The sequence below is a fragment of the Alosa pseudoharengus genome, unplaced genomic scaffold, assembly GCF_046254945.1.
Source record: "Alosa pseudoharengus isolate Yale_2024_CS ecotype anadromous, Long Island Sound unplaced genomic scaffold, YU_APseudo_1.1 YU_APseudo_1.1_scf_7, whole genome shotgun sequence".
NCBI lineage: Eukaryota > Metazoa > Chordata > Actinopteri > Clupeiformes > Clupeidae > Alosa > Alosa pseudoharengus.
Genome location: NW_027468859.1, coordinates 12,683,490 through 12,707,628, shown reverse-complemented (window position 1 = coordinate 12,707,628; position 24,139 = coordinate 12,683,490). Strand labels below are relative to the sequence as shown.

General features: G+C 43.6%; 1 protein-coding gene across 1 annotated transcript in view; it reads left to right on the top strand.

The window, feature by feature from the left end:
• Positions 1 to 14,662, top strand: part of fut8b (fucosyltransferase 8b (alpha (1,6) fucosyltransferase)) — a 41,458-nt gene extending 26,796 nt beyond the window's left edge. The window contains exons 6-9 of the mRNA XM_076272836.1: positions 1,969 to 2,215; positions 10,890 to 11,066; positions 11,588 to 11,738; positions 12,195 to 14,662. Of these exons, the coding sequence (XP_076128951.1) occupies positions 1,969 to 2,215; positions 10,890 to 11,066; positions 11,588 to 11,738; positions 12,195 to 12,524 (905 nt within the window). The 3' untranslated portion in view covers positions 12,525 to 14,662. The remainder of the gene's footprint in view (positions 1 to 1,968; positions 2,216 to 10,889; positions 11,067 to 11,587; positions 11,739 to 12,194) is intronic.
• Positions 14,663 to 24,139: the final 9,477 nt, after the last annotated feature.

The window sequence follows — 24,139 nt, the reverse complement described above, 5'->3', positions numbered from 1 at the left end:
TTTTTTCCGATGTTCTTATTTTTCTCCTTCAATATTTTTATTATTTATTTCTTTTTTTAAAATGTTTGTTCCTCTCTGCTAAGCTGTGCCCACTGGTGCATGTCTAGACGTATTGCTAGACGGCTCGATAGGGAACAAAAAAGTGAGGAAAAAGTACAAAGAAAGTAGAGAGGGCCATCACAGACAGGGGCTAAGAGCCAGAAAAGAAAGCGCTTTTACTTCAGTGCCCTGCAGGACAGCCCTGTAACCTAGTTCCCATTGGATAAACAGCCACATGGTAGTTTACCCCCTCGGTGCGTTTTAATTTGGGGTTATAGTCTCTCCTGCTACTCCCAAACTGTGAAAAGTTAACTGCTGTTTTATTCATGTGCTTTTGAGAATAAAATTTTTCTCTTACACACACACACACACACACACACACACTTTCTCTTGTGTCCTAATTAAACAATGAGGGACTGAGGTGTGTATGTGTGTATCTGTGTTTGTGCGTGCTTGTGTGCTTATGCATGTGTGTGTGTGTGTGAAAAAGAGAACGTGTGTGTGTGTGTGTGTGTACATGTGTGTTTGTGTGTGTACTGTATGTGTGTGTGTGTGAAAGAGAGAAAGTGTGTTTGTGGGGGAAGTAGGTACCCTGTGTTAATGCAAAAAATAAAAACAGAGCCAAAAGGAACCACTGGCCTCAAATGTATTTTTGCCCAGTTTTCCCTCTATGTAGACGCTGCCAGTGTTGTTATATAAGCATGGCAAGGGCTTGGGAATATTTTTGCTCTTAAATATTTGATGCTGCTCAGCCATTTAAATTCTGCACACGCACTTTGCACATGCACACATGCATCAATAAAAAAAAGCCTCCCTCATTTTGGCGTAACCGCCGCAAGTGTGGATATTCATTTTGTTGTTTTGTTTGTTTTTTTTTGCTCTGAAAGGATATTTTTAATGAGTAATTACTTCATTTGTCGGCTAACGTGTTAGGAGAGCTTAGCGCTTTTGTAGTGTGCTCGCTAATTGAAAGAGTCACCGCTGCGCTTGCACTCACTGATGTTTTTGTGGTCTCCTTCCCTTGTTTTCTTTTTAGCATCTCTCTATGTCTCACATTCATCTTGACATTTGCGTTTAAGTTTTGGCGTAATGAGAAATTAAATGTGGCAAGCGTGACAGGTTTTTTTTTTTCCAGGGGAGTCTTTGGGTGGGGAGGGGGTGTTACAGACACGCACAAATTCTCAAGTCATGCACAAATTTACACACACACTCTCTCATACTCACTCTCATACACACACACTGCTCTGGAATGTAATGCTTTGTGAGGCCCTAAGTGGGTGACCTTCTTAATCAGTGCAGTCCAGCTCTCTGTGCTTGTGGGGCTGCTGCCAAAGGTAGCCCTCTCAGGATAGAGACGGCCCTAAGCCCTAAGCAAGAGTGTGTCTGTCGACAGGCTACTACACCTAAGCATGGCCCAGTTGGGGACGCTTCTACAGAAGCCCTGATGTTTGGCAAGAACCGGCACCAGGCATATGGACTGCTGCTCGTGTTGTGTAGGCAAAGGGGGTTTCCCTGTGGAATCACTGGAAGGGCAGGAAGATGGATGAATGGTTCAGCTCTTCTGCTAACACCATCAAATCATGTCTCATTTATTCAAATGCAACAGTGGCTTGTTGGCATAAGCAGTTAAGCCCATTCTGTCTTTGTTCCAGAACCCTGGAGCTTCTGCTTGCATCATTGAATGGGTTCTCTTGTCTCCCTCACCTTCCTTTTCTTGACCTCCTCCATATCTTCTGTATATCCCTATTCATTTGCTCCTCTCATCAATCCAATCCCCCTATTTGGCTCTAGGCATCTTTCATGTTTATTATTCTCCTGTTAAGCACATTGTATTACAGTTTTTGTATGAAAGAATATGCACTATATATATATTGATTGATTGATTGATTAATTAATGAATGTCTTCCTCCCCCTTTCTCTCTCTCTCAGGTGAGGCCCACGATCGTGAAGTGCAGGTGGTGGAGCTGCCCATCGTGGACAGCCTCCATCCGCGGCCCCCCTACCTGCCGCTGGCCGTGCCAGAGGACTTAGCTGACAGGCTGCGCCGTCTCCACGGTGACCCCTCCGTCTGGTGGGTGTCCCAGTTCGTCAAGTACCTGGTGCGGCCGCAGGCCTGGCTGGAGAAGGAAATTCACGAGGCGTCCGTCCGCCTGGGCTTCAAGCACCCCATCATCGGGTCAGTGTGTTCTCTCTCTCTCTCTCTCTCTCTGCTTTCCTTCTTTCCTTAGTGCCACTCTTAATCATCTTTCATTCCCTCTGTTTTATTTTGTTTTTTGCTTTTTGTTCTTTCTGGTATTCTCGCTTTAATTTCTTGTTCATTTATTTCTTTAACCTTTCCTTTCTTTTCCCTTTATTCCTTTCATTTATTATTTCCTCTCTCTCTCTTGTCTTCTCAGTCCTCTCTCCCTCTGAGTTCTTCTCCCCCTCACTGATTCTGTTACTCTTTTTCTCTCCCAGTTTCTCTCTTGATCTCTCTCTCTGTATACCCCCTGAGCTAAGTGCTGTCCTTCTTATCTCTCCTTTACCTTCATCTCGTTGTCTTCCTCACTCACTTTGCTCTATGTATGTATGCTCTATCTATGTATATATACACACACACACTCTTTTTTCATCTCTCTCTTACTTGGGTCCTCTCCTCTCAGCTTTTCTCCCATCTCAGTGTGTCATTCGTCCCTCCCTCTTCTCTCTCTCTCTGTTCCTGACTTTGTCGCAGGTGTTCCGTTACCCCTGCCTTCCTCCCAGCTTTTCTCCCCCTCTCTCCCATCTCAGTGTCATCCCTCCCTCTCTTTTTTCCTTTCTGTCCTTGTCTCCCAGGCTCTCATCTGTCTCTTTCTCTACCTTCCTTTTCTTTTCTCATCATCGCTCACCCTCTCCTCGTGCGTCGCCCCTCATATTTTCATCGCCTGTCTCCTCTCCTCATCTCCTTTTGTTCTCTCTCCTTCCCTACTCCTCGTTTTTCAGCACGTTTCACCTGATGTTCTTCATCACTCGCTTTAGTCCCTTTTCTCTCACTCACTCGCTTTCTCATGTGTTTCTCTCTCTCTCTCTACTGCACACATACATACAAACACACACATACAGACATATTTATAATAAAGCACACACACATTCACAAAAACACAATATGTAAACCCATAAGCGCCTGACCCCTTATACACCACAGGATACACACACATGCACCGTTACACATGCATACTGATACAGACACACACACACACACAGGCACACCACTTTTTTTCAGGCACAAACACTTAATCTCTCTCTCTCTCTAACACACACACACACACCACTCACGTACACATATACACACTATCCCTCTCTCTCACACACACACACACACACACACACACATTCCCTGGCTCTGTGATGCGTGTAAAGCTCTCTCTCTCTCTCTCTCTGGAGACTGATGGCGTGATAAAGTAAGTCTTTTAGCTTGGCGGGGGGCAGGAGACTGCGCCCTGTTTGAAGGTTAGGGGGGATAAAGAACACTGAGACAAAGCCAGCGGAAGAGCAGGAAAGAGCACAGGAGGCTTCTTCTGTTTGGTACGGTCTGCACTGCTGGATCAGGGGAGACGCTGTTGAATTTTGTCAAAGACTTTTGGATATCATGAGGAGATGAACTGTGTTTTTGTCTTCTTTTGCGAGGGGCTACCAGAAGTAGTTTGGTAAAGAATACTTTTGGTTGGTAAAATTATTGTTGTAAAAGTAAGAACATATAATTGTACAGAATTTTTTTTCTGGTAGAATGGGTATTAGCCAGTTTCTGTCTCAAGCTACACTGAATCATTTGATGATTTTCCCCCCAGGAGAACAGCAGACATCTAGTGACAGGATTATCGTTTGGAATCCTGGTGCGGGAAGCTGCCACACGTTGACATGGCAGATTTGTAAGCTTGATTGCTTTTCCCTTTGATCAGGCAGAAAAGTAGAAGTTTAGCCCAGATTGGGTAGGAGTTGGGTAGGGTGAAGATGAGGTTTGAATCAGCATTTCAGAATCGTTCAGGTTTCCATTCGGCAGCAAGTGAGGGTTCCATGGCAGAGAATGCCTTGGTATTCTTACCTTTCTCTATTACATTCAGTTAGTTGAGACTAAAGAAATGTACATTGCAGCAAACTCTTACTCATTTTCTTAATCATTTTACATGCATTCAATCCAGACATACTTTTATCTAAAGCAACATACATTAATACAGTATTCTCTAGCATTGCCTTCGTATGGTAAGCACCTCACTCTTCAGACTGCAAATAATGCTCATTATCTGACAAAAGCACTGTAACCTGCGTTGTGTTGAACTGCACAGTTCAGCCCTACACAAGCCAGACTCCAACCCGCAAACAGCAGCACCTCGGATCAGAAGTCAAGTGTGCTAGCAATCAAGCTAAAAGACCAAGCTGCTAGCTTTCATGCCAGCACTATTAAGGCATTTGGGAGTGAGGTTTACTAACTTTCCACACGCACAACTATGCTAGCTGGCATCTGTTACACTCACCCCCCTAAATCTCACTCCCGATCTAGGTCATGAAACCAGTGTAACCTGCGTATTGCAGCATTCTTAAAATATGCTTGCATTGTATAGCCATACATTAATATAGCCTAAATAGCCTACCTGTCAAGAAGAAAGCAGGCAACTTCGGCGTCCGTTTTTAAATCCTTGCTTCTTGTGAGCTCTTTCCATCTGGAAAAGCCAACCCAATGTTCACCCTTGTTTTCTCGTGTTCTTGTTTTTCTTAACACATTCTCTTCTTTTTCTTGTTTTCTCTTCTTTGGCGACTTCTTCTCACGTGCTTGAGAATATATATGATCCTCCATCTTCAAGTAGGCCTAGCCTATAATCAGTGCACTGTGTGTGTGTGTGTGTGTGTGTGTGTGTGTGTGTGTTTTGTAGGCCTAGCCTATAATCAGTGCAGATTTTCAAATCTGCCGACATTCACGACGCGAGCAAAACAATCTCCCTCTGGATTGCATTGCGTCACAATGCCCCTGAGCCTAAAAGCGCGAAAGGCGGAGCTAGAATTTCCAAGTATGTCCCTCGTTGGCTAATGTATTCTAAAGATGGCGGAGCGACATGGCAGCGAACATTCAGGCGACCCTACCATATGTATTTTGAACAGCAGATTCTACGCTTATGAGAATACTTTGATTTGTTGGTGGAGATAATTATACAACAACGAGCACATATTTTGAAAGAAAAAGTAGGATTGTGTGTATAATCAAACCAAAAAATTACACAATGTAACTTTAAGTATGAACAGGGAGAATCTGTACTTTACTTGAATTTTTATTTTTCTTCCTACTTTAACTTTTACTCCACTACATTTTCATTTGCAGCATTAAGTTAGCCTGACGTAGTCATACTCAATTCTAGTCAGAATATGAATCTGATACTGCTCCATTTGGACATAATTATGGGGCGTGTTTCAACCGATACAGGGGGGGAATGCCTCTGCACTCAATTGGTTAGACCTAACCAATCAGAGCAACGAAATAGCTTACCGTGAGGTGTAGGAAGAAAACATACGAACCTTCCTTCTTCTCCACAAAAGCCTTAACATTGTTTTCTGGTCTTTTGTAAAAGTTAGTGCCGTCACTAACTCCTAGCCTACAACACTCATTAGCGAAATCTAAGAGATATGTAGTAGGGTAGGCTATCAGGAAAAAACTGATAGCCTATATCCCCTCCGTTTTTAAAAATAATTCTGATGAACACTGATATGCTACAAACATGTTAAACAGCTGGGAAAGGCTGTCGCAAATCCCTCGAACAGGTGGTCAATCAGAGATTTCAAATGAACGAGGGAACATTTCGCAATGCAACATCGCTGTTTTCCCTCGATGAAAGTGAAACCACGAGTTTTCCCACATCTCAACTTTGGCCAAAGTTTTCAGAAATAATCGTTTTCAGTGATAAAACCTCATTAAATAATATGCATTTTCCATATGGGGTCTTAAAAGCCATGTATCCTTCTAGCCACAGCATTTTTGTTTCAAACATAAGCCTAATCTAAGCGTGCTCAGATGACGTGATAAACCAGGCGCTGTTGCTCACCTGTCCATCATCGTAAAGCCCGATTTGATTGGTCCGCCCGATCTAGGGAGAGCATACTTGCTCCACAATTGACCTCTCCAGAATAAGTCCCGCCTCCGTAACTTCCGTATCCATCCAACTTCCGGGCGTGGATTGTCTATGAGAAATAACATGGCGTTTCGAAATATCATACCGGTAAAACATCTGTAGGTAGCGAAGTTGAAAAAGCTGGTGGGCAGATTGGCCTACACACTTCTGCCATATAGTTTCCACTGGATTTTTTGATTGTCGGTGCCGTTTAAGTAGTATACTATAGACAATACTACTTAAACGGCACCGGAAATCAAAAAATCCAGTGGAAACTAGATCGCAGAAGTGTGTAGGCCAATCTGCCCAGCAGCTTTTTCTACTTTGTCACCTACAGAGTTTGACAGGTACGATCTTTCAAAACGCCATGTTATTTCCCATAGACAATCCACGCCCGGAAGTTGGATGGATACGGAAGTTAGGAGGCGGGATATATTCTGGAGAGGTCTATGGAGCATGCCAGACCGAACTTCCCAACCTCAAATGTTGTGGGCGGGACTAAGTTTGGAATGGCACCCACGCTAGCATTAAGTAGAAAGTAGGCTAAAATAATGTGCAAATGAAAAACAAAAGCCACAGTCTCCATTCAGCATGTTACATATTTGGGTAACACTTTACTTGACGGGTGAGTTCATAACACATTCATAGCAGCTGCCATAAACTGCACATAAAGCATTCATGACTGTTTCATGAGACATGACTCAACATTCATACCAAACCTTTCATGAATGTGGAAGACAGAACGACGAGAGCTTGTCAAAATAATCTTGATAGGACTTATAAAAGCAGAGCAAAATAAATGACAGTCATACCTTTGTTCAGGCTTCCTCAAAGACATTGTGTATGAAGTATAGGCACCCAGTTTTAAGGTGCTGCATAGCCTAGCCGAAGTTCTGACTGCTTTCTTTTTCATTAAAACCATAGCTATGGGAGGGGGTTGTCACACCACTTGGCCTTGAAATCTTTTACTAGTACTTTGTACTTCTACTTTCAGTACTTAAATATGTTTTATAATGGGCTACTTGTCATACATAATAGATACTTGAAGACTTTTACTTAAGTGGCATGCTTATAGATTACTTTTACTTAAGTCATTTTCTGATCAAATATCTGTATATATTTTTTTTTTTTTTTGGGGCTTTTTATGCCTTTAATTATAGGACAGTGGAGAGTGACAGGAAGTGAGTGGGAGAAAGAGTTGGGGGTGGGATCTGGAAAGGACTACGGGGCGGGAATCGAACCCGGGTCGCCAGCGTACAGTGCAGGTGCCCCAGCTAGCTGCGCCACAGCTGGGGCCTGATCAAATATCTGTACTTCTACTCAAGTGTGGGTTTCAGATACTTTATACAACTTGCTCATTAGCAAAGCAGCAAAAAACTGTTTCACATCTGTCCCTATTGGTCTTAGATGGGCTTGTTAGCTGCGGTAGGTAGAGTTAGCAGTATGTCCACACATGGATGGGGTGGGGAGCGGAGGCTGGGACGAACCCCGACCGAGGAACTCCACTGGCTAGGCCCGTTGGAGACCACTACTGCCAATCGGGGGGGGGTGCAACCAGACCAGACTAGCTGATCTGGCCCCAGGTGGCAGTGAGGAGAACCTTTGAAGAACAGATGGAGGGAGCGTGTAGGGAGGAGAGAAAAGAGGGAAGGATGATGGGAATCGATAAGATGAGAGAAGGGGATGAGGGTGGGCGCTGATGGAGATGCAGATAATACAGACAGTAGTACAAGAGGGAGGGGTGTGTGTGTGTGGTTGTGTGAATGTGTCTCTGTGTGTGTGTGTGTGCGCAGGGGGGGGGGGGGGGGGGGTGTTGATTAGTGTGCTAAGAGGTGCTGTGATAGGCACGGAAACGACAGGTGTGCACTGAGTAAGAGAGAGAGAGAGAGAGAGAGTAAAAGAAGAAAGATGAGAGAGCAAACAAAAAAGGGATTTGGAGAGGAGGGGTGCACAGCATGAGATCTTCACTTAAGAGCCTGCATCAGATGAAAGAGTGTGGAAATGAGAGAAAGAGAGGGAAAAGGAGAGAAAGAGAGGGGGGAAGAATTTCACTCACGCCTTGTTTTGGTTCACTCCCTCCTTTTTTTCTTTTCATCTTTTAGTCTCTGTCCCTCTCTCTTTCGCTCTCTGCTCTACAGCTGGTGCACACATCACTTCAGATTGCATTTGTTTGTGCGCATTTGTTCATGCGGGTGCGTGTGTGTGTGTGTGTGTGTGTGTGTGTGTGTGTGCGTGTTGCGTGCGTGTATGCATTCATGTGCGTGTCTCTGAGTGGTGTGTGTGTGTGTGTGTCAGTGTGTGGTGTGTGTGAGTTGAGATGCTGTGTTTGTAGAAGGTGTTTGTTGCTCCAGTGAGCATCCTATTCTCAGCTGTGTCTGTTCACGAGCCAGCTGTGCTAATCAGACAGTCTACTCACTCTGCTGCATGCAAGTCTTTCTCTCTCATCCTTCCCTCTCTCCTCCTCCCTCCTACTTTCTCTCACTCCTTTTCTCTCTCATTCCTTCTTTTCAGCACAGTCCCTTTGTTCTACAGCTCCCTCCCAGTTTTTGTTCTTTTCCTGGTGTTGTTTTTATGCTGGCAGTAGACCTCGAATCGTGCACGCTTCTCCGACTCATCATCTCCTCCTCCATGACTGTGACATCGCTCGCACTCACAGTCAGATGTTGGCTAATTGGCATGACCACTTCATGTCGCCTGAGTAAACCAAATGTGGTTTCCTCTAAAATATTGAGGATTACTGTGATCTTTTAGAAGTGGGCTTGATTTTTGTGTGAATTTTAAATTAGGAAGTTAGTCACTGATAGACATGCGTCTGCATGCAATTGAGCATGTTCTTTCTTTAAAAAAACACTCAGAGCTCTCTGTGAAATTGTATTGGCTGTCCTGATCAAGAGCAAACTCTTGTTTCTTTCTTTTGTCTTGTCAATCAGGTTTTCTTCCAGTTGTCATGCACCTATTCTTACTGGCACTCTCTCTCTCTCTCTTTTACACACAGACACAAATCACAGACACACAGAGACACAGAGAGAGAGATACTCACAAAGTGTATTTAGCAGAGTCAGGAGCTGGACTGACAGGAGGGGAGGCAGTGAGGGGTTTTGTTCTTCTCAACATGAACATGTCTGTCTTCCACATCCGTCAGTCACACTCTGCACCCATCTCACTCTAGTTGAACCTCTTCACTGTCACACACACACAGACAGACATGCAAGCACATGCACACACACACACACACACACACACAGTCACACACACACACACACACATGCCTTCACAGATCCACAAGCAGACACGCAAGAACACACACACACACACACAAACACATACACACACACCCTGTGTATTCATTGTAACACTTTCACTGAATTTGAATCACATGAACAGACTCAAACACATCATACACACATTTCACATATCACCAGCCCCAACCCCCCCCCCCCCCCCCTCCACTCAACCCCAACACTTTCTCCACTCCACGTCACACACACAGAAAGACAGAGAGAAAGAGAGAGAGAGATACAGATAACACAGTACACACAAAAGTCTCTGTCACCATGACTGTATTTATGTGGGTATGTCTGCCACATACCCTCACACACCCCCTTCTCCCCACACACCTCTCTCCAATCCAATTATATGCAAGACTCTCCCTCATAGTCCAATACATGCAGACACATTTCCCTCTATCTATCACAGAAACTCGCATGCAGACAGAAAAAGAGAGTGACAAGAACTCTCAGAATTTTTTTAATTTGTTTGATGTGATTTCCTGTATTCTGGTGCATTTTGGGGATGGCCAATACTAATTTCAATCAGATTCATAGCCTACATCCTGATGTGTTGATATTGAGGCAATGATTTCATGCAAATGCTTGGGCTTCAGGGCCCCCTGACCCCTTGGGCCCGGTACGCCTGTGCAGTAATCCATCCCTGAGTGTATGAATTATCATAGTACTATGTCTAGCAGAGATACAAAGCAGACGCAAGTCCTGATCACATGCATGCTTGGTGACTGTAACCTTACGGTGGAATCAGGTGGACAGTGGACAACAGGGGAGGTTGAGAGACAAAGGAGCGCTTTCATCTTCACTGTGAGATATTAGAACGTTTAAAACACATTTAAACCATTTAAAAACAACCAAAATACATTTAAAACCAACCACCAAAACTATTAAGTCCTTGACAGAAATGAAAAAGCTGCGATCCTCTCAGAAGAGGGACCTTCAGGTGCTTTAGCAGACACATTTCATTGTGTCAACCCAGGCACTCAGGAACACTATCTTAAATTAAATGTAAATAATGTATGTAAATAATTAATGTAGCTATACATGTAGTTTGCTTGTATCATTTATGTCTGCAAATCTACAAATACATTTAATTTATACATTTAATGTATTATTTAGTTTAGTCCTTATCCTTTGTATGACTGACTTGGCAATACAAATGCCTAATTTGTCATGCCAATAAAACACATGGAATTGGCATGGGAATTAAATTAGAAGATGAATGGCTACGCTGTCAGCATGAAACTCTCGTTTTCTCCCTCATTTACAGAAATACACTCTCTCTCACACACACACACACAGACAGACTCAAACACATACACATACATACTGTACACAGACACACACACACACACACAACCACAGACTCAAACAAGCTCACACACTTGCACATACACACACGTTCAGGCCTGTGTCTGCCCGTCTGACCCATCCTTCTGGCTGTGTCCCCCAGGGTCCATGTGCGTCGCACCGATAAGGTGGGCACGGAGGCGGCCTTCCACCCCATCGAGGAGTACATGTCGCAGGTGGAGGAGCAGTACCAGCTGCTGGCCCGACGCCTCCCAGTGGACAAGAAGCGCGTCTACCTGGCCACAGACGACCCCACACTCCTACAGGAGGCCAAGACCAAGTATGTGTGTGTGTTTATGTGTGTGCGTGCTTGTGTGTGTGTTTGTTTGGGTGTGAGTGAGTGTGTGTGCCTGAGAGAGTGTTTGGGTGTGTGTAAGACGATACAATTGAGACACATAAAATGTTCAACTAAAACTGAAATATTAAAATGGAACCACAAATGTACTATTTACTTCAAAAACAGGAACAGGAATTATAGTTTGCAGATATGATCCTGTTATGCAAGATGAGAAAATGATGAGTGTGTGTGCGAGTGTGTCTCTCCCCATGTGATATAAAATGGGGAAAAGTCTGGATAAAGGTTGAGTAGTGTGTGTCTATGTGTAAAGATTGTGTGTGTGTGTGTGTTTGTGTGTGTGTATTTCTCAGCGAGAAGAGAGAAGAGAAACAAGAATGTGAAAAATTAGGAAGTGGCCTACTAAAGTACCTGTTCCTGTGTGTGTGAGAGAGCATGTGTAAATTCCTTTGTGTGTGTGTGTGTGTGTGTTAATAACTGCTGCTCCTTCCCTTTCCTCCCCACAGATACCCAGACTATGAGTTCATCAGTGACAACGCCATCTCCTGGTCGGCTGGCCTGCCTAACCGCTACACAGAAAACTCCCTGAGAGGCGTCATCCTTGACATCCACTTCCTCTCCCAGACCGACTTCCTGGTCTGCACCTTCTCATCACAGGTAATCTGGCATAATCCTCAAATTATGATTGGACAACCTGTGTGACTAGCCACTTTGTCACTTTTATGTACCATTAATTTAGCAGGGTGGTGCTAATTATCCGGCTGGTACAAATGTACATGGTGTCCATTATTCTTTTGCTATTACAGTGTCTTGTTATTACAATGTTTTGTCTGTCATGACCAGTGTAACTGCTGTTCAGTTGATCAGTGTAACTAGTGATCTGTTGACCTTGTGTCAAAGTGTCAAATTCTTTGTGTCTCCTACTGCAATGTAAACTTCTTATAACTGCAGTGGTTTGCCTAAATGGAAGAAGCCGTGAATGTTCAGATTTTGTGCTACTTTCCTTGTGACTTCCCCCTTTCTCTTCTTGTGACGCCCAACCCCCCCCCCCCCCCCCCTCTTCTTGTGTTGGGTCTAACATCACTCTTGTTCTTCTGGGCCCTGCCCCTCCAGGTGTGCCGTGTGGCCTACGAGATCATGCAGACGCTCCACCCGGACGCGTCCAGCTACTTTCGCTCACTGGACGACATCTACTACTTTGGCGGGCAGAACGCGCACAACCAGGTGGCCATCTACGCGCACCGCCCACGCGACGGTGAGGACATCCCGCTGGAGCCCGGCGATGTGGTCGGCGTTGCCGGCAACCACTGGAACGGCTACTCCAAGGGCCTGAACCGCAAGCTGGGCCGCACGGGCCTCTACCCCTCCTACAAGGTCCGCGAGAAGGTGGAGACGGTCAAGTATCCCACGTACCCCGAGGCGGACAAGCTGCTGGCCTCATAGAGAGGACAGAGAAGAAAAAGGAGGGGAAAGAGAGAGAGAGGAGGAGTGAGCTCTTCAAGAAAGATGACAAAAAGGAGGCAGTTCTAGAGACAAAAATGGAGCAAAATGAAGGAACAAAATGGAGAGTACGTGGGCTGGAGCATGTTGTGTTGTGAAGGAGTTGCACAAACTGGTGTCGCCACTGATGTGGAGATGGAGCTGAAGGGTATTCCTGACCTCCAGTTGTGTAGAGGCAGTGTGTGTGTGTGTGTGTGTGTGTGTTTGTGAGGGTGCGTGCCTTTGCCTCTTTGTAAACAGGTGTGTGAACACATGATTGATTGAACCAGGGCACTGAAAGCTTCTATATGGGAGCAGCAACGAGTGTACGCATATCCCAGTGTGCACTGCAGCAAGGGGGTCAAAGCCCTTAAGTAATGACTAATATGAACTTCATAAATCAAGCGGAAGACATAACCTGAAAAAAGAACTTAAAGAAGAAAAAAAAAAACAAGTGGAGATTTAAAAAAAAAACCCTGAAAGAACTGTTTCCCTTTCTCTTTAAGTTGACCATATTCAGTAGTTTAAACTCAGCACTGGCCTTTCATGACCTTCCTCTCCCTCCCTTTTGTCCTCTGACTTTTTCTCTCTTATCTTTTGGTTTCTTTCTTTCCTCTTTTCACTCTCCTCTTTCTCTGTCTTCACCAAATCTCTGTCATATCTTTCACTTGCTATTAAGTTGTCTACACCATTTGATGCTCTAAGAAGGAATGGGACTTTTCAGTCCTGGATCTGTATGTGTGTGTGTCTGTATCTGTGTCGGTGCCTGTGTGCTCATGTTGAAGGCGCACCCCTTAATGGTGCTTATTGACAGCATTGTAAATGGCTTTTGGATTTCTCTAGAAACTTGATGGTGCATATTTCTGTATGTGTGTGTGTGTGTGTGTATGTGCGCGTGCATGTGTGTGCGTGTGAGAGAATGATAGTGATACAACCTTTTGGAAGGTCCCGCTTACCACCTCACCACTCCTCCCCCATCCCCCTTTACCATCCCGAGGCACTCTCCCTGAGCGGCGTGTTCCCTCCAGAGGTTCCTCAGTGTCCCACTCCTGCCCCCTCACCCCGCACACAGAAGACGTCACCTTGCTGCCGTGATAGAGAGGTGTCTCAAAAGACATGGAGTGATGACAGTTACGGTATGACGTTCACACAAGCAAGAACATTAAACTAGCTTACGTGAGCTAGCAGGCTAAGTTGGCTGACAGATGGCACAGACCAGGCGCTATAATCGGTTACAACAACGATGTAATCAGATAGTGCCGTCTTTATCTCTCACTAGATTCTGACAAATCTAAGCTAATCTAATCTACAGTAATAGGCAGCATGGAGGACACATCATAGCTCCCTTCAGAAAACGACCAATATGGGGGTAGTTTGAAGGTATCTTAGATGGAATGAAAAGAGAGTTTGATCAGTTTGGAACAGCACTTGTTGCCTCGCTTACCTGTAAGATATCTTAAAAGGCAGCAGTTTTACCCGTTTGAAACAGAGCCACAGTCTCCACCAGCCTAAACACCACCACCCCCCATGCCTCCATTCCCTCTGACTGTCCTATGCTGGGCATTCCCATGTCTTTGTTTGGCTCACTTGTAACTGATTGTCACTTGTGTTTGAGACTCTTTTAACTCCAAATGATGGACTGTTTTTGTAATGAAGGCTTTTTAAAGAGGTGATGCTGAGGGCTTCAAAGGAGAACGCCTGTCGTTTCGGACAGCTCCAGGTTACCCAGGATGCCGTGCTTTCCCGTTGAGTTCAGATGGACTTTGTGCCGATGGCCTTTTCTTTGATAACCACAGACCCATTAAAATGGAGAAACACCTATGTGTGTGTGCTTTTTTCATCCACAAGTGTGTGTGTGTGTGTGTATGTACAATTGTTTATCTGTCTATGTGTGTTTTGCTGATGAAGAAAATGATGTTCCCTTACAAACATAAACAGCAAGCTCTCTCAAACTCTCCTTGTGTTTACACACACACACACTGCTAAAGGCAATGCTGTTTTCCAAATGATCCCATCTTCATTACGATGACATTAACAATGTAATCTGTTTTCATATCAGCAGTGAAAATGTGATCATCAGTCAAACAAACATGGCATCTAACAGGAAAATAAAAATAAAGGAACTAAACAGAAGCATGCGCTATCCATTCATACAAACACATTTCAAATGATTACAAGAGTCGAGCCCATTGCACTTGTGTGAAAATGTGTGTGCAAAAACATACTCTTCACTTGGGTTGATAGTCTGCTACAGTATATTCATGATGATGGTCTTCTTAACCTTATGTTTACAATATGTATTTATGAGATTTATAAATTAAGTGGATAGAGCTTATCAAAACAAACAGCAAAATGCAATTGAGAAGGATGCATTTAGAAAGTGTCTGTGTCCTATGTATATTCATTGAAGTTTATCTGATGTGCTGAAGATAGTAGCATACCAGCAAACTAATACGAAATGTATGCTCACAAATACAGACACGGCCAGTCTATCTGCACATTTCTTACACATTCGGAACTTTACAAAATAATATAACCGAAAATGTATTTGTTCTTCTTTCTTACTTACACACATACACAAACACACACACACAGGTATTCCGGTGCATCAGTGGGGAGCAGAGAACATAATGCTCCTCTCAGATTGTCTCATAGGGGCCAATGACCAACATCTATCCTCTCACTCCAATCGAATCCAAAGACAAATGGTACTCGTGGACGTATCAGACATCCAATAAGCTTTCATTATGTTTATTAGCCATAGCTACTGATGCCTGAAGATGCAGGAAAGAGCTGACAGAGAGACGACTTTGACACATGTGAGGAAGACGGTGCTCTTACACCAGCTCTACTTGACGGCTAGACAAGCATGTGGGATCCTCCATAGAAACACTTACAATACTTATGCTCACGCTTTTATCCAAAGCAGTTTACAGATACCAAATGCAGGGGCCAGTCTCCTTGAAGCAACTTGGGGTTAAATGTCATGCTCAAGGGCGGTGGAAGCCAGGACTCGACCCCATTACATTTTTTATTGATTACTGTGCCTGCTAGCCAAGTTCCTTAGCCATCACACTACCACAGTATGTGTAAACACAAGCAGAGCTAAGCTCAAAAGTCTCTCATCCATACTGACTTGAAGTCCCTGGTGTGTGCTAAATAGTAAATACTAGCAATCTCTCTAACACTGACCGCATACAAGCACAGTCTTTCACACACACACAGGATGAGAGAGAGTGGCTGTTTTCTCCTGTGGGTGATGGAGGCCTTTGTAAAGCCCGCTGGTTTACTGCACGGCTTGCTAATTAAATCCCACTCCATGCTGTCACCATTGGCCCCAAACAGCCATTTAAAAGAGACGTTAGTTCAGTTAATTATTCTCTTCATTAGACCGCCAGTCCCCTGTGCACTACATCGGGGAGCAAGAGAAAGTGGCCTCTCTATGCCTCTCTCTTTTTTTCTCTCTCTCGATCTCCTCTCCACTTTTCTTTCTTGTTGGTTGGTGGCTTGGGTTGTTTATGATGATTAGCACTTTCTGGTTTCTTCTCAGTTGTTCTCTTTTGTAAACAGGCCGCTACTGCTATAGGAAAGTGACAAAGTGGGCAAAGTGTGTGTGTGTGTGTGTGTGAGAGAGAAAGAGAGAGAGAGAAAATTAAATAGCAGTCAGGAGAGGGTGTTGTGCGATTGACTTTGGAGCAAGCTGGCGTGTGTGTGTGCATGTGAGGGCAGCTCTTAGATCAAGTGTTGTTTCAGCTGAATCACACTTCTCAATGTCACTTCCTCTCTCTCCTTCCCTTCATCTCTATCTCTCGCTCCCAAAAGACTTCAGCAGAGGAGAGAGCTGAGATCAGAGTTCACTCTCGCACCTCATCCTCCTATTTTCCCATCCCTTGCTTGGATCTTCTCCGCTTTTCTTTCTTCTTTTTATGTTCTCACACCTCTCCTCGTTCCCACCCACCCTAATCTCTGATCTTTTTGATTCTCCCTCCTTTACATTATGCAGCTGATGTTTATTTAATCTAAGCTGACAGCATCTTGGGTGGGGGGGGGGGGGGGGGGGGGGGGGCTACTTTGTATAGCTGTAATATTCAACTAAATCATGAGTCATTAGAAAAAAGTTGTGAGCCTGGTAACCTGGGCCCTTAACCCCATAAGTAGAACACTCAGCTACCTTGTCAAATAGGGACACCCAAAACGTATATACATATGTCCTGCATCTCAAGCCAATTGTAGTCTATAACAACAACTTGCAACAACAACTTTATATAGCGCTTTACAGTGAAAGCGGAACCTCTGCATAGTGTGGGTTGAAAATGTTTCATATGACGACACCAAACCCCACTACTCTACATGGTACAAGATATAACCCTACTCTTCATGGGGGTGACTGATAGGCTGACCATATCCCTTACTATTTCTGATTGGCTTGCTCCACCCTAACCACCTGAACTCTAGAATATGATTGGCTGTTCACATGCTAAGGTCCATCTGGGGGGACCTACTATACTATAATCGTTTTACTTCAGCCCAGAAAATTACACCAGGCAGGAGTCTAAATCACACAAATAATGCATCTGTTCCCCCGAGCCACAACAAAGATCCAAGAGTGAAAAATGTACAGGAAAATTTCTAAGCAATCAGGAAGATTTATTATCATTTATTTTGTGTGCTTGTTTGTTTGTGCTCTAACTAAAGTGGAGTAAATGTCAACAAATCCTTCAGCATCATCTCACATTCCATATTTTTCCATTCTTAAGAAGCCAGAGGGGACCCATTAAATCAGAGCTGCCAACCGCCACGCATTCGATTGGTGTAAGAGCGCATGGAGCCAATCAAATGAATGAATCTCACTCTCAATGTGTGAGAGTTGGCAGCTCTCCATATATACTCACTCATCTTTCATCATTTTTCTTATGCTTAGAGAAACACGGCAACTTTTTGGGAAATTAGTTTATTTGCCGTCTACCCCAAAGCTAAGTAACACAACCTTCTTTTCACTGTGCGTGCAATAACCCAATCTGGCACCGTTAGCCTAGCTTAGCATAATTTAGGGTTATGCCAGTTAGCCTTTAGCTAGCCTATAGCTAAAAATGAGCTATAGGCTAACTTGTGTGACCCACTTAATCAGTTTCAGAAAATCTTGTAACAATGCAGTAACTTTATCTCTACCTAAGTGGTGATTTCTCCACTCCACATCTGAACCACTGAACATCAGTGACAGTGCAGTCAGCCCAAAGTAAAGAGCACATACAGTAGACTGTATAGAACTGGACAGTGTTGTTGCATTCAGCAGTGTTCTATATATACAGTCTATGAGAAGAGCATGTCTGTTTCAGCTCAGGCACGCAGCTCAGGCACGAGATGAACACGCCAGGGTGGACGGTAGGAATGATCTCATAGCATATGGGCAGGTGGGCTGATGTTCTGATGGTCTCATCTCGGCTCCAGCTGTTCCGGGATGCTCCAGCAGGTGTGGTGGTGCGATGGCCAGCACTGCTGCCTCAGGCAAGGTACCAGGTGGTGGGGGCGGTGAGGTGTGACTGTGTGTACTGCTGCAAACTGAAATGCAAACCTGCTGCTGTGTGTCCGTGTGCAGGCATGAAAACGGGTCAGGGGTGAAAAAGGTGAGAAGGGCGCGCGAAGAGGGAAATTGCCGTTTCATAGCAAAACAAGCGCGAGTGACATTGTTGCCAATAGTGCATAGCTTCCATGGAGTATAAAGTTGCCTAAAACCAGATGTATATATAAAGAAAACAACCACCAAATGACTAATTTTTACAAGAAAATACCTTTATTTCTTTTTGACTTGGGCCTAAGTGTGAAGGCGTCCACTTGCGCTGTTTGGCAACATGCTTCAGCTTGGCCCTCCTCTCCTCAGTAATCTACACAAGTTTTCTTTCTTTCTTTATTTATTTCTTTGTGCCTGAAGTATCAGACATTTCTGAAGATTTCATAGGCCTAATGGACACTTCATAGTAGACTATTAGAATAATAAGTGAATTAGTGAATAAGATAAGTCTGAATATTTGTTGGACAAAACCAGGTAATAAATAAACTGGGTAGGGTAGACTAGGCTTTAATTTGTAAAATTGGTTTGAAATGTTTTAACCTGCAGCCTAGGCTACTTACAGATTGTGGCATTGTGCTTTAACCAACCAATAAAGTTGTGTGAACAGTGTTCACAATACATGTTAAACCCTGTAGAGTAGACTAGGCCTACTGATCAGGCCACTGAACGTTTCTTAAAAGACAGCATTACCATGTCAAACACTGCTTTTGTCTCTGAACTCGACAAAACGCACCAGCCCAGTTTAGGAGCATTTAATTCAACTATTCACATTAGCCTTTCCTATACTGATAAAGTATGCCAATTTGCTTCACCTTTTGTCGATCTAGATGGCTCAAACTGCACGTATTCTTCATCAAATGAACTCGTTATTTCTATATTTTTGTCCAATGTCGCTATCCAAAACAGCCTATGCTACGTTGCTACACCAATCTCAACACACGATATTTTCTCATCGGATCTGCGCGAACCAGTTTTCATGCCTGTGTGTGAGTACAAGAGTGAGTGTGTGTTCGAGTCACATGTGAACAATACATGGATACACCCACATACAGGCAGATGCAGTACATACTGTACATGCACACATACTGTACATACATGCATGCATAAAAACATACGTATGTATATATACTGTGAGTGTATATACATACACAATCACAAAACCATAGATCCATGAAAGCAAAAACACGCCCAACCAACACAAACTAATGGAAACTCAATAAAACAATTTCATGCAAGATCCATTTCACTGCTCACAGAGCCTTGGAGATATAACAGCATCTGAAATTGAATCCATTTTTGTGAAGAAAATAAAGCAAAGGCACTAAAATATAAATGCATAACCTTTTTTCTCTTATCAGGCCAGCTGTCAGTGACTCAGAGTCTGATTACATCAAAACGGCACCAAGTAGGTCACAAGGGTCATTCCAGTAATGACGGTGTCAAGAGGTGATAAATGGTGTCACTATGTTAAGTGAAGATGTGAACTAGATCAAATAAGCTGACGTGGAAAATGCCTTCATCTTTGTGATCTGGTTATGTGTGTATGTGTGTGTGTGTTTTGTGTGCACCTGTGTGTGTGTGTGAGAGAAAGAGAGAGAGAGATTAAGAGAGAGATGTCGCTTTTGTGCAGCACTTCTGGGAGTTTCTTCTTCTGATGCTGACAAACGCAATAAAACTTCAAAAGTCCTCCCCTGACAGGCTTGTCGGTGGAATCAGATCTGACAGTGATTTGTGTGAACGTGCTGCGCCGCCTTTTTATTTATTTACTCTTGAGTTTTAGCCCTCAGTCGGCGCTTATCAAGACGACGGCTACGCATCTGAGTCTGAAAGTGACGTTTTTATAAATTACTAGAGAAGTATAAAAAGAAACAATAACTCAGCACTGACAGGATGTTGACTCAATTCAAAGTGGGAGATGGATGTGGCTTGATTATTTTCACTTCAAATATAGTGGACGAAAGATTGTACTAGAATAGTTTTTTCAAGCACTGTGGATAGGAATGATAAGCATTACCAAGATGAGTTTTTCAGCTTTGACAACATGACATTCAACATGCAAGTTTCTTTACGCAACCTTCGGACAACTAAGTCAAAATATCTACTATTGGATCACATAACAGTAATTGCCACTTCATTTCAAAAATTTCTTTCTATCTGTCATCAACTAATTTCTAATAATTTTAAGTAACACTTTGCTTGACAGTATCTACATAATGAACACATGACACTGTCATGACACATGAACCCTAACTTGCTATGACAAAAAGCGAATGTCACTTAATAAGAGAAGTGTTATGTCATAAATGTTTATGACTTGTTTATGACACATTCATGACAGTATAATGTCGCTTTTATGTTGATACTGTCAAGTAAAGTGTAACCTAATTTTACTATTGTCTATCACTTCTTGTCTGTTTTCTTCATCTCCTACACTCCCCTTCCCTGATCTGCTTTTTCCTCCTGCCTCATCCTCTCTACTTCTCTGTGCTTGTTCATCTCTTCCTTGTCTCCTGTCCTAACTGTTGTCCTCCACCCCTCACGCACGTCCCCCTTCCCCATGCTTTCATCAAAAAGAAATCTGCCCTTAATTTTCTACCTTCTCTGTTTCTTTGCTCACTCTCCCTCTGTCCCTATCTCTCTCTCTCTCCCACTCCTCCAGTGATGGCTGTAAGCATCTGGCTGCCTCGCTGCAGGAGATAAAGCCAGCGGTGATTTAGTGTGCACGTTCTCCATCGCTTCCCTTATCGCGCCGCGCTGCCATTCTGCTTTAAATATTATGCCGTGCTGCACTACCGGCAGTTGCCTTATCACCGCTAGACTCTGCCGCACACTGCTTATATTCCAACCCATATAGCTTTACCATGTTCTACATGCAAGCATAATGGACAGGTAAGGATATGCATTACTCTAGCAATTACGCTCACTGTTCCCCCCTATATTGCCTACAGTACAGCATGAGATTAAAACAGTGATGCATTTGTTTTTTGCTGTAGCCATAGCTACTCTATGTATGCCTTTTTAAACTCCTTTCACATATGCCTTTATTTGACAGGGCAGTGAAGCCCCACAGGTAGTGATTAGAAGAGAGATGGGCTTTCCCGGAATGTTGGGGTAAAAGTAACGTGCATCATTGCTCTTTGCCAGAGTGTCTCGCAGAGACAATTCCATTGTGTCGCGAGAACTCTGGATTTCCAGGGTAGGGAATATCGGGATTCAGTCTGAATGTATAGGGAATATCTGGATTCAGTCTGAATGTATAGGGAATATATGGATTCCGCTGCATGCACCACAGCCCCCAGTTCTGCCCCATTTGATGTGTTTGCGGCTCTCTCCATTCACTTTCACTGCGAGAAAAGGGGTGTATCCAGGACTATCTGGAAAGTCTGTCTTCTTCGCCTGTCTCACCCATCATATGTCCATCCTCCTAACCTCAGTATCCTGGGCCTTGACTGCAGACATATTCTGCACACCAACCAGGTCTTTCTGAGCAGAGTTCTGTTTTATCTTTTTTGAGGTTGTTAAGCGCCTGGAGACTACAAAGAACACTCCTAATTATAACATAAGTAATTAAAATGGGATTGAACTGAGGAGAATCAAAGCCATTTTGGCTCACTTTAAAACTCCATGCTCCCACGAGTCCCATCATATCATGAGCCACCATCTCGGCAACAGCGTTTCGCCATGAGTGGAGCTGCCATTGAGGCTCATGTGATCACACTGCGTTTCTAACAGTTACACTGTGTCTGGAGCCACCATTTCGGCTCAAGTCTCCACACTGTACTCCCTGCCAGCCTGCCATCTGCCTGTGGCTGTCAGTGCAGATCGGAGCTGTGAGCAAGACGTTAAGGGCTGAGAATGTCTGTGTTTACGGCACAGATGGAAAGAAGACACATACACACATGTGCATGCACACACACACGCAATGGCTCACAAATGTATCCTGTTGTTCTGTCAGTATTACCCTCTTTTTTTTACTCATCCACCACTTTTTTTGACCTTCCCTTGCTCCCTTTCTCTATCTTTTCCCATTTTCTCTCCATGTATGTCTCTCTCCCTCTCATTCTCTTGGTAGGAGCCCTCGTGGAGCACAAAGTGATGAGTTATGTTTTGATACTGTTTAGTAATGTAGTTAGTAATGCTGGCTGTGTAAGGCCAGCAACTTGCATACCTAAACCAGTGGAAAGGTCTCATGTTGACAAAAGCTTTTGTAATCAACAGCACCCCCCTTTATACATACAGTGAACTAGAAAGTCTCTGGTTTCAGCTGCCATTTGGTCTCGGTTCTCGTCACCCTGCTGAGGGCTTAACTCAGTCCCGTGCCTCTCCTGGACCACAGGAAAACAGCACAGGAAAATACCTGAACTCTAACCATATTTGTCAAAGGAGAAATTATAATCTGCTCGTGTCTGATATAATTTTAAGTCTTCATACCAGAAATTCAGTATTGTCAGTTGTAGAACAGTAATTAAACAGTTAATGCATATGATGTTTCTGTAACCTGGGATATTTGAGGCCCTCTCTGATGATACGCCCACACCCCCTGCTATCAGATAAAAGAAATGCCCTGGTGGTTCTAGATGTGTGCCGTCTATATGTTAATATGTTAAGTTGTTTTAGAAATAAGGGGACAAACACAGATTCTTCTCACTCTTTTCTCTTCTATTCTTCTATTATTTTCTTTATATTTGAAGTATTGTCTTACCTGATGTATTTAACATCTAACTTGTTTTATAATTTATTAAGTGTATGTTTAAGTTTGTTATTTGTTAAGCTTACTTTGTTCTTTTTTTATTTTGTTACAGTATATTGACCTATCTAAGTTTTACCTTACATTCAAGAGATAATAGTCACATCTACCTTTATGGTTTACCGGTAAATAAAGTGTTAATTCACCCACCATTTATGTATTTCTCGTATGCCATGCAACTACTTGGTAATTATTCAAGGTCAAGTTCTTAATATTTACCACTGCGTCACCATTCTGTCCCAATGTTCAATACACATTTAAACCTTTGATGACCAACGCAGTTCTCATCCAGAGGAGCGTCTCTGCCATCCTTTACAGCTGTGTAACCACAGTAACACAAACAGAAAACCCACAGGTTTTAATGCTATGTTTATCCCCTCTAGTGTGAGCTGGGTCAGTGGCTGCCTCATTGACCACCTTAACACCCCTGGTAAAGTGCAGCATTCATGGGATCTGGGAATTATGGGAACATTCCCAGTGATGACATTGTTCTTCTGACCGCAAGCGTTTGTTCTTTGCAGTCGGAATGTGTGAAAAACATGGACGACACAACAAAGGCTAAAACAAGCGCTTATTAATCTTAAATAAATGCATTTGCTCAAAAGTATGGCGTAACACACTTGTGAAAGAAGGATATGAACTGCTAATTGCCAAGTTCACATGAAATTGTGAAGTGCATGAGGGCTCACTCTCACCCTTTCCATGCCCTTTATCCAAGAGAATAAATAACAAATCATAATGTTGTGACGTGAAACACACAGTTATCCAAAGGGAGGCTACACATTTTTGGTGTTGTCAATATAACAATATGTCACAGGTGATGTCCCATTCTTGTTATTAGCATGCTGAACCCTTAAAGGGCCCTATCTTGGCGATCTAAAACAGGATAGGAGACAGGCAGTCTGAGGAGCCTGATGCCCAGGTTTGATGGTGCTCACTGTTTGAAGAAGGGGCTCTTGATCCATGTGTCTCCATTGAGTGAATTTGTTTTGCTGGCTCTGTTGTTAGCACATCAAGCCCTGCATAGCATATTCAGTTCATTAGGTAGCAGTAGTGGAGTGGTAAACAGAATTCTAGGAGGTCGGGCTGATTACTGGGATCTTAAAAAGGGCATGATATTTTATCATTTCTTTGCTGCGCTCTCCAGCAGCCTGGGTTGTGCGATCACAAGGTCTTAAGATGCATAAGAGATGGATACAGACTAGATTGAGGTAGCGAGGCATCCCCATTGTTGTTGCTTGGCACAGGCTTGTCACTTGCCTT